This window comes from Olea europaea, chromosome 6 (genome assembly GCF_002742605.1).
Source record: "Olea europaea var. sylvestris chromosome 6, O_europaea_v1, whole genome shotgun sequence".
NCBI lineage: Eukaryota > Viridiplantae > Streptophyta > Magnoliopsida > Lamiales > Oleaceae > Olea > Olea europaea.
Genome location: NC_036242.1, coordinates 756,696 through 767,685, shown reverse-complemented (window position 1 = coordinate 767,685; position 10,990 = coordinate 756,696). Strand labels below are relative to the sequence as shown.

At 35.0% G+C, this 10,990-nt stretch overlaps 2 protein-coding genes across 2 annotated transcripts in view; one reads left to right on the top strand and one right to left on the bottom strand.

Annotated features, from left to right (window-relative positions):
* LOC111395410 (transcription factor SRM1-like) overlaps positions 1 to 1,047 on the top strand; it is a 20,705-nt gene extending 19,658 nt beyond the window's left edge. The window contains exon 3 of the mRNA XM_023021387.1: positions 281 to 1,047. Within this exon, the coding sequence (XP_022877155.1) occupies positions 281 to 788 (508 nt within the window). The 3' untranslated portion in view covers positions 789 to 1,047. The remainder of the gene's footprint in view (positions 1 to 280) is intronic.
* Positions 1,048 to 5,607: 4,560 nt separating this feature from the next.
* Positions 5,608 to 9,757, bottom strand: LOC111395409 (transmembrane protein 53-B-like). Its single transcript, XM_023021386.1, has 6 exons — positions 9,614 to 9,757; positions 8,743 to 8,881; positions 7,816 to 8,630; positions 7,587 to 7,692; positions 6,862 to 7,067; positions 5,608 to 6,282 (listed from the first exon to the last, which is right to left on the bottom strand). Exons 3-6 carry the CDS (start codon positions 8,547 to 8,549, stop codon positions 6,012 to 6,014), a joined length of 1,317 nt encoding a protein of 438 aa, XP_022877154.1. The 5' UTR covers positions 8,550 to 8,630; positions 8,743 to 8,881; positions 9,614 to 9,757; the 3' UTR covers positions 5,608 to 6,011.
* Positions 9,758 to 10,990: the final 1,233 nt, after the last annotated feature.

Here is a 10,990-nt window from a genome sequence, read left to right as displayed (position 1 = left end):
GCTCTCTCTCTCTCTCTCTCTCTCTCTCTCTCTCTCTCTCTCTTACGTACTTTCCTTAATTTTTTTTATTTTTTTTCATAATTCTTTTTTTGCCGAGACACAATGAAAATAAGACTCGTTCCCAACGTCCTTGAAGTTGACTGTGTGTCACTTTTTTTTGCTTTACTGATCCACTGTTATATATACTGAAAGGTTCGTGAGAATCATATCTATTGTACCCAGAGTTGCATTTTTCATATTTAATTGAGAGTTGTATTTTCATTTGTGGGTTGGCAAACAGATTGTTTCTTCTTGGTTTGGATAAATATGGAAAAGGTGATTGGCGAAGCATTTCCCGGAACTTTGTTGTGACGAGAACTCCAACTCAAGTTGCCAGCCACGCGCAGAAGTATTTCATCCGTTTGAACTCTATGAATAAAGATAGAAGGCGATCAAGCATTCATGACATCACTAGTGTCAATGGTGGAGATGTTTCTTCGGTGCCTCAAGGTCCGATCACAGGTCAAATGAACGGTTCAGCCGCAGGAGGTTCTTCCGGCCAATCAAATAAACCAACTTCTCAGGTTCAGGTTTGTCCCCCGGGAGTTGGCATGTACGGCGTACCAACAATTGGACAGCCAATAGGACCGCCTCTCGTTTCTGCTGTTGGGACTCCAGTGAATCTTACACCACCAGGGCACATGGCATATGGTGTTCGAGCTCCAATTCCTGGACCAATGGTTCCTGGTGCCCCGATAAACATGGGTTCTATGGCTTACCCAGTGCAACATACATCTTCACATAGGTGATCGGGTATAGCCAGTCCAAATAATGAACCATATTGATCGTGCCCATTTGTCGAGTAGGAATTATTGCTTCTGATCTTCAAGAAAAATAAGCCATTTGATAAAATTGCATGTATCAGCAGTATAGGCAATGAGGCAGTAATAAGTTCTTGGAATCATTCTGATTTAAGACTATAATAATTTCATTAGAATTACTGGTTAAGGTCGGTAAATTATAGAGATGGTAATATTAGATTAATTTCAAGGAGTTTCTTCTCAAATATCTTGAAATCTTTTTAATTTCATTCTATTAAATTGCGTACAAGCATTCTCGCAATATACCATTTTTTATTATTATTTTATAATGAATTTCACGATTGCACTACACAACTGTTTTAGATAAAATAAATATTGTATTTTCTAAGTTTACTATTTTTCAAAACTTATACAACAGCTTCTTTCACTCGAGACATAAATTTTGAATATGAACCACCCTTAAGTAAGTAACCTGAACAATTAGGGGATGGATAGAAATTAGTAATATGGTTCAAGGTGATACATCTTTGAGTCGTCACATTGTGGCAAAAAAATCACTTGAAGAAATTATCTGGTTGGGGAAATAGTAAGAGCAGAACAATAGATAATTTATCTAAGCTTGAAGTTGGTTTGATTGAATTTCTGATTAGCTATCAGGATTTAGACACGTCAATACTCATGAAAACCAAATGAGTTAGACATTTCGTACTCAAATCGATATGGAAAAAATTGCAGGTGTGCAATATAATGTATTGATGAATAGAGTATCACATGAGATGCTTGTCATGCGAGATGATTGATCTACTTATTTCTCGCACTGCAAGATGTTCGATATATTCATCCCTCGCTCCGCCACATGCCTCAACTTGTGATATATGATTCATCTACTTATCCCCTGCTCCACGAGATGCATCACTTTGCAAGATTATTATTCTACTTATCACTCGTTCTGCTAGATGCCTTGCCTTACGAGATGATTTTTCAATTTATTCCTTGCTTCTCGAGATGCCTCGCCTTAAAAGGGCCAGCCATATTTTAATATGTCGTTTCTTTTCGATCCTATGCGTCTGGCTCAAGCTAAGCTTTTACACACCCAACCAATGGGTAGTGTTCGCTAAAAGTGCATGCCGCAAGTACACGGTTCACGTTTAAGTAATAAAGTGAATCTTTTGAGTCTAGATTGTCGATCCTTCATGGAATGTATACTTTAGATTACGCAACTCTAATTAATTTAATTCTAACAATAAATATAAACACTCACAATTAAATATATGATTTTCAAATAAGGAAATTAACTAAAAACCTACAAAATAAGAAAATACAAAAATCTTGAAAATTTCGGAAGCAAACGTGGTTGTGATTTATAGTTTCATTTAATCATTGGTGAATCAATTTCTCCATGAGCTAATTAACGAATTACTCATTTACTATGTTAGACCACATTTTCCAATTTTAGTCAATTACATCTCTCGAGCGAAATTAACCATAATTAATTGGTTCAATCTACTATATCTCTATGTCGATTAAAATTAAACAATCACGTTAAATATTTGTGAAAATAAATCAATGAGTCGCTTAGGGATAGGGGTATATTTCCATCATCTACATAAACTGAGGGTTTCTGCTATTTGGTCTAAAATGCACAATATTCTCTCAAACAATATACAAATCATTAAACACAATAATTCATTGGCCACATAAATGAAAATGCAATAAATACAATAATAGAAACACGTGAAAATAAGCAAATTAATATCAAATGACAAATATTGAAATTAATTAAAGCCAGATTAAGTTACTACCACATATCCCAACACAATAACTTAGCCCATATTATATAAATGAATAAAATGAGAATATTTAATACAATACATTGCAAATATGGGAAAATAATTAAGAAAATAAAAAGTTATAGATACAACATTTTTTAAGCTGGCTATAACTTTCTCAAATATTTCTCTAAAACCTTAAATTGATTCTCCTTGTGCTCTTGATTTGCTCTAAAAAATACCAAGAAAAAGAAGAGCAAAAAAAGAAGAAGAAAGAAAAATGAAAAGGAGAGTAAAAAGAAAGAGAAGAAGGGTAGGGTTTTTCTTTTAAGATGAAGAAGAAAAAATGGTGAGAAAGGATGTTTAAAAAGGATAAAAACTGTCCAAACCAAATTACAAGAAGAGCCCCTGAAAAAATTAAAATGTGTGCATAGGTCCTGATTTTCAACCTAAAGCACGCTGTCACGGACCTAGTTTCGTTATACCTGAACGACTAGAATCGTGCGGCCTTAACGCTTTACAATTCCCGCACCTTACAAGAAAACGTTAAGTTGGCCTTTCCACGCTCACAAATAATTTAACCAATGAGACTAAATTATACACACTTTGAGAAGAGAATTTTGGAGTAAGGAATATATGGAAAACAAGTAAGGATGGGGAAACTTTTTTTTTATAAATGAAAGGGAAAACTGTACAATCTCTCTAATGAATAACTCATTTCACTCTACATTATTTACAAATGAGACTTTCATCTCTATTTATAGGCAAAACTTAAACTTCCTTAAGATCAAGTTACATTTACTTTACAACCCATGCTTAGTTGGTCACAACTCGTGCTTAGTTAGTTACAACTTATGCTTAGTTGTCGTCAAGTGGATGATCTTACAACTTTCCTTGCAAGTTGGCTACAACTCGTGCTTAACTTGCATTTTTGATATTATCCTTGCCAACTCGTGCTTAGCTTGTTTCTTTGATAATATCGTTGCCAACTTGTGCTTCGTTTGCACCTTTGATAATATCTTGCAAGTAGCACAAGTGGACAAGTTGTGCAAGTTGCCCACTTGCATCCTCAAAATATCCGGCTGCAAGTTTACGCATCTTTTCTTCCAAAATGGCTGGTTCGAGACTTAAAAAAAACCTCATAAACGTACTGGAAAACAGCCCGCTTTAGGCAGCTTGCGTTCTGCCCAACAGGTTGCTTGCGTCCCCAGCCCGAGTCTGCCTACGTCCCTTGCCTAATCTTCTTGCCTCCCCTCTCGCAAGCTATTCCATCATACTGAAACGCGTTACCCGCGCTATTTTGCGGCCCGCTATAGGAACGAATTGATCGCGACCGTGTGGGGCGCAAATCACTCTCCCACTGAATTTGGTGACGCCCTCATCGCCCTATGCCGCCGAAACTTAGATCTTATTTGCCATAAGTCTATCTCATTTTTCCACTTTATGCCATGACATTCCCGTGTCATTCCAAGTTTCAAGTCATAACCTTGCGATCCGTGACAGCGCGCCTAGTACAATATGAGGTGCATGTCTTAATACTTTGGTTGCTCTCTGTTACTCAAAATTGGGGCTAAGGCGTGCGCCTTAGTTGCAGGCTTAGGCACACGCCTTAGCCTCCTTTTTTCTTTCCTTCAGTTTGGTTTTTGAAGAATTGCACAATTGGTCCTTCAACTTTTATCTTGTACATTTTAGTCCTCAAATTTTGACTTTTCTTCCAATCACGTCTTCCAAAAATTGCAGCCTTATGTCCCCAACTTTCAGCACTTGTGCACTTTGGTCCCCAACTTCACATTTTTTGTGCACTTTTGGTCATTTTTCACTTTCTTTTGCTTTATTCTCTTTCCTTAGGTGATTTTTAGCCCACAAAAGTAAATATTACCTGATTGTGAATAAAATTTCATTTATTTTATCAATTAAAAACATATTTATGTATTAAATAAGTGTGCAAAAAATACACTTACCGATAGCCCTTAGCCCGTCAACACCCTAGCCTTCTTAAGCCTATTAGTGGTCTTCACTTTTTTACGCTCGTAACAATCCATGCCTCAGATCACAATTGCTCCAATTACAATACTTCAAACACATTCACAAAACCAGCAGCAAACTCATCTCCACCTTCCAACCCAAGAAGGATCATTTCCCAAGTGACACCTTTTGGTTCATCAAATTCACCACATCGGATATTCCCTGAAATAGCAGAGGCTGTAAATGGTAGAACCAATACCAGGTCCCTTCAACCAGTCGATGTTTCCTTCCCCTCGTTGGCCAAAACTATGATACCCACAACTCCATAACCTCTAAGTTTCCCTCCAAAGGTTGCACTGGAGTCATTGGCTACCATGCAAAGGCTGGCGCTCATGAATTTTGTTCAAGTTGATGAAAGTACTTTGAATACATTAAAAATAAATTGGGGCATTTTGCAAGGAACATGATCAATGGTTGCTTGATCCGGTTAACCGGGAGTGTAGGAAAGACCACCACAAGAAATATGATTGCATTGGCTTTAGAAAGCATAGGGTTTGAGTTAGTTTCAAGTCAGTCCCCATACATGTGTACTTCTTGTATAGAATATGGGCATGATCTCTCCTCGCAAGACCCAAAATTCACTAGTATTACCCTAAGCTAGGTTACGTGTGTGTGCACATTTTTTTCCATCATGTTTTTACTCCAACGTCTACCACGGTAGCTTACCAATTAATGAATGATATGTCAGACAATATGTTAATTTTTTTCGTATTGAGTTATAACCTTTAATGACTAGATGAATCTTGAAAACACTTACAATGACCAACTTGAAATTTTGAACAAAGTTCAGTGGCATTTGATGAAGTTAACTCATCTAATTATATTGACCTCCCTTGAAAGTAAAACACTCTTCTAATTTTTAGAATCATATAAAGATTTCCTATTAGCAAAAAATGATTTTTACCTCTTTTTGAGCAAAGTAATTTCATGGCAGTCATATATTTATCAAAAACAATTTTTCATTTCAAACAAAGTACAAGAATTACAAAAGAAATCTAAACTTTGAACATTCATATTTCAATACAAATATACCTTAAATTTGACACATTACAAATGTTAAGAGGTAAAAATTACTACTATCCAGGGACAATATATCATACACCCCTGAAAGAATATATGGTACATCAACCTAAATCCAGGGACAATATATATCATACACCCCAGAAAGAATAAGGGAAAGTAGCTTTAAAAAGCCACATCTCAGGGCCAAAAGTGGAGGAAAAAATATGCCTCCAAATGACTAAGTGGAACGTATGGACTGCTGTGCAGAATAGGAGCGATAGGCTCTTAGTACAACAATAGCTAGAACACTAGCAGCGAATTCAATAGCAGTTAATAACTCTATGTACGGAATTATCATGTGTCCAAAAAAATTTAAAAATTAAAAATAAAAATCGTCGATTGGTTAGCATGCTAATCAGGAAGAGTGTTTGCAACAAGTGAACACACAATCCTCCAAAAAATTGGTGATCTGAGAAGAATACAATTTGGGATCATTCCGGAAATGGTCGACATGGGGAGTTGAAATGAAGTTACAAGCTCTGACCTCACGTCCACTCCTCCGCTGCTTCTCTATGAAGGACTCGACGGACCCTGCAGGAATAACTTTGTCGGCAGAGCTATAAATGTATAGCTGCGGACAGCTTGGTTGCTGGAGCGTTAATACGCTCAACACATCAGAAAGCCTCCTGTAATATGAGAAATTACAATTAACACAATGTCAAAGTAAAAAGGATGACAATGAGTTGACATCTATTGTTCAATTTACTGTCTACTCAATTAATTATCGATACATCATTTTCAAATTCACATATGATCTCAAATTTACTTGGATTATTCTGCTTCGCCAGGGCCACATGGCACTGCTCTATTGGCATGCTAATTTGAAATGATGTGTCAATAATTAATTGAATGAACAACAGATCTCAACTCACCATTAGCAAAACATAAATAATGTCCTAATTGTTCCGATTCCGATAATTTCATTGCTGTTGTGCGAAAAAGTTTTATGAGGTATTCTATTTTGACCACTGGCCTATTTTAGAACACGAGTGTATGCGTATCCATATATTTCTGTCTAGGTTTTCACCATGGAGGTAACAGATTACAGATTGCCTCGGACAACATTCAGCCTATTAAATGCAATGGAGTAGTGTGACAACTTCCTTAAATACCAGATATAAATAACTTTGGAAGCATAACTGTTAGTTGAGCAAGTTTGGAATAATGAAAGAAGAATTTTTGTTTGTTATGAAAAGCTTCTTTACCTATTTACTGAAGGATAATTCAAAACCACCCCGAAGAGCTTCTCGAGTACGAGTAGAAGAGCTGCTTCAGTTAATGCAGGCTTAGCTTCAACATCATTTTTAGTTCCAACCATTGCCTCTGCATCTGCTTCACTTAAGCTCGTGAAACTTTTAGTTGCAACGCTATGCTTCTTTAAAAAGGCAGCAGAAAATCCAGAAGCCCAGACCTAGAAGCACGTTTATAACGAATTTCATCAATCAGATTGGACGAAATTATCTGGAGAAGAGAATTGTGAAAGAACACAAGACAAGAGAAAACTTCAGATGCTGAAATGACATTTATTAGTGAATTCAAGGCCTAGACAAAAAATCTACCCTCTCTTTTTCTCTGCGCTATAACCAAATTTCTAGTTCCTAGATTTGTTTCTCATAATTGATAGAAGAATATAGAGACAGGTAAAAGTCATCGATAAAGCTTCACTCACTTTACATTATTAGTCCTTTCACTCTGCTCTATCAAGAGTTATTTAAGAAGTTATATCACAAACGCCTGAATCCCGAGCTTCAAAACACAAAGTGAAATACTAGAAATACAACCCTGTGGCGTAACATGGTGAAATAGAGCTCAAAATACTAGTCTCACCTGTTTTTTTTCATGTAAAGCTGTGTTTCAACCCACAATGTCGTTCCAACAGTCATATTGCGTAGGAACCTTGTGTAACTACAATTCTACAAGACAATATTACCTGTGGATCAGGGGCTGCCACAGGAGCAGAATCCACAATACAGCCCTTAATCCTTCCCGTTAATGTGGAATCCTTCTTCTGAAACTTTTCCAAAATGACTCCATAACTGCAAAGAAATTAAGAGACTCATCAAACATAATAGTAAGCAAAAGTTGTCCTTTTTCTCTTTCTTTCTTGAGATTAAGGAATTATATCGAAGTTCCAGATGAAATGAAGCACAAAAACTTACGTTAGCCATCCCGTATTGCTAAATGTGTGGAAAACCAAGTTCTTTCCGTGCTCTTCTTCCAGCCATTCTTCGAGATGGTTCACGAGCAATTCTATATCCTCCTCAGCTTTCCCCCCAACTTGATAACTGAGAATTTCATTCATTGGGAAAGTAAATGTAATGGCATGAAACCCTCTAGAGGTATACCATTCTGCATATCTCTTGAGATGCTTCTGCTTTGCGCCTAACCATCCAAGCAAAACCACAACAGTCCTAGATTTTGCTGATGAACAATCAGAAACACCAGACACATTGATGGTGTTTGGCTCTGGCAAATGCCATCTATACAAAACATCTGATGTCGAAGGCGGAATAGTATGTGAAGAGGACACTGGTTTGGCAGTTTTTGCTAACTCAGCAGACTGATATAAATTGAGCAAAACAGGAGAAGGCACCATAGAAGAACAACTCGGTCCAGTTTTAGGAAATGATATTCTGACATTAGGCAAAGGCGTGCGAATTCTGGAGATGAAAGACAAATCTGTTAGCTTGGAAAAAGATATCCAGGACACCCAAGATGAACTTGTTTCTTGCATTGACTCAGAAAATGAAGGATTGGATTGTTCGAAGGAATAACAAGTCTCTGATGAACTGGAAGGCCGCAGTTTATCGTGAAACTCAGCAGAAACAGAGGCTATTGCAACTGCAGAGGCCGCAACTACCGGCCTCTGAAAGAATCCAGAAAAGGAAGCCATATGACAACTAGCTGAAGCTCAAGTAATGTGTCAAAGAATTATCGTCTACCCACAAAGCCTAGAAATAGATTTGGCATCCACCTGCACAAAGCGAAGAATAAAAACTGAAACTGATTAAAACATTAAACACATGAATTTGATATTTAAAAAAAATGGAAAGAAAAAGAAAACTAATCTTTGGCGCGCTACCTACCGTTTTATGGGTAAACGTTTTGTGTTGAATAATTCAAAATCAGGCTGTCTAATTAATTGACAGCCTGATCCCAGGCTTCCCAGCAGCCAACCAAAAAGGAAATCCCTTTACAGAGTCAAACTTTCACCCCCAACGCGTCCTGTAATTAAATAAATATTCAACCCAGCAAAATCAATTGATTAACGATACATAAGAGAATTAAAAAGATAAAAAGTTAAAAGTGGTAGGACGCTGATGCCTGAGCCGATGGGGACACAACACGTGAATCATGATCATTTCTTAAGACATCATAATCAATTATAATTTATAAGCTTATTTTACATGTGAGGTTTAAAATTACTCCCAAACCAACACAGTCCCACATATTAATAAGACGTGTTTGATGTGATATTTACTTCCAAAATTTTAGGGTTCACGTATGAAATTGAAAAGTACAGGTCGTCCAGCCCCTGGTTGTAGGAAAAGACATAATTGTCCCCAATTTACACCTAATTTTGCAGAAAGGGGGTTGGTTTCAATTTTAGCTTGAAACCTAATTTCACTTTTTGTTTTGAAATTTACTAATCCTGAACGAAATTAAACAATTTGTTAAAATAATTTTGAATCAACGAAACAAGAGTAGATGATTAAACCATTACAAGAATAAACAATTAACAATTATATCAAAGCTATGTTCAAATAAACTATTGCAAGAAATTATAATGTGGTCTGATAGGAGGAAAAATTCAGAATTGGCCTCACCAAACCTCGAAATTCTTGGGAGGAAAAGGGGAAAAACGAAAGAGAAACCGAGAAAAAAAAAAAAAAAGGGAGAGAGTTAATTCATTAAAAAACATATTGTATGTTTGTCTAAGAGTGAAGAAGAACTGACCTCACAGAAAAGAAACAATTGAAGAACAAATGAAGACCCACACAAAAAGAATTCAATGAATGAGCCGAATGCTGTTCAATTTCTTGTTCTATAATATAAGAGTCCTCGTTTATTGGAAGACAGGAAAAAGAATGGACCCCTTTGAATCTGTTCATCTCTGCCGTCTATTTATAACCTGAATATGCTATGGTTCAGAAATTTTGAAATTGAGAGCATTTTTTAAATAAGAAATTTTGTAACAGTGATTTTTTTAAAAATAGATAATTAAAAAATAGAAAAAAGAAATTTTTGTATGCATAATTATGTTACTGAAAAAAATATATGATTAAAAAATAATTTTTTTTGAAAATGGGACTCGAATTAGGCTATATTTGAGCCATATTTTTTAAAAAAAATACATTTTTAGACAGTGATTTAACATCATTTCAATTATATTTTTTTAATAAAATAATATTAAAACCAAATTCAAAACTATTCTTTATTTTTTACCCACACAATTTCTATCAATACACTATTCAAAAATGTATTTTTAGGAATATAATGTGGCTCAAACAAGGACTTAGTGTTGAATATAAATGCAACTTAGAATATGGCAGAAAATTCAAACAAATTAAATCGATTTTTAAATATAATTCATTTTTAAAATTTAAAATCATGAATTGAGCCTTGTTACTAAGCACTTGTTCGAGCTCTATTCTTTTGATAAGAATGAATTTATGAATATTGTATTAATGAAAAATATGTGGTAAAAAATTAAGATTTTTTTTTGAATTTGCATGTAATATTATTTATTGAATAATGTGTGATTGAAATGATATCAAAACACTGTTTGAGAATTTTTTTTTTTTTTTCAAAAAAATGTGAATCAAACAGAGACTAAGTTGACTGACTCAATTAAAATCTCATTGATAAAAAACTAATCAATTAAATTTAAAAATAGATTTACAATCATGAAATTAATAAAATTAAATTAAGGCTTCGTTCGTTTTCATTTTTATCAAAATACATTTTTCTTTATCTTTTTTTTAATCAAACATTCTTCAATTAAAATTATGTTACATGTAAATAAAAAACTTTTCCTTATTTTTCATCTACACATTCTCTATCAATCTACTATTTAAAAATTCATTTTCGCATAAAAATAGGTGACACCCTCTAAAATGGAGCATCAAAATAGATAGAATATCATTAAACGATAGTACATCTCGAGGCTCCACTAAAATGAAGTTTTGGTGGGGAGGCGGTGTATTAGAATAGTGATTTTTCTGAAAAATATGTGATTATAATTAAAAAAGAAGAAATTTTTTAGATTTACATGTAATATTAATTTCTGAAAAAGTGAAGTCCAAACATGGGCGTAATAACAAAAAAATTAAT

What these genes read in the sequence shown, in the direction of transcription:
- LOC111395409 (XM_023021386.1), bottom strand. Translation starts at nt 8,549, where the DNA reads ATGGCTTCCTTTTCTGGATTCTTTCAGAGGCCGGTAGTTGCGGCCTCT. An exon ending in AGCAATACGGGATGGCTAAC is followed by an intron (nt 7,693 to 7,815) that starts GTAAGTTTTTGT and finishes ATTTCTTTGCAG; the next exon opens with TTATGGAGTCATTTTGGAAA. An exon ending in TGGCAGCCCCTGATCCACAG is followed by an intron (nt 7,068 to 7,586) that starts GTAATATTGTCT and finishes ACGTGCTTCTAG; the next exon opens with GTCTGGGCTTCTGGATTTTC.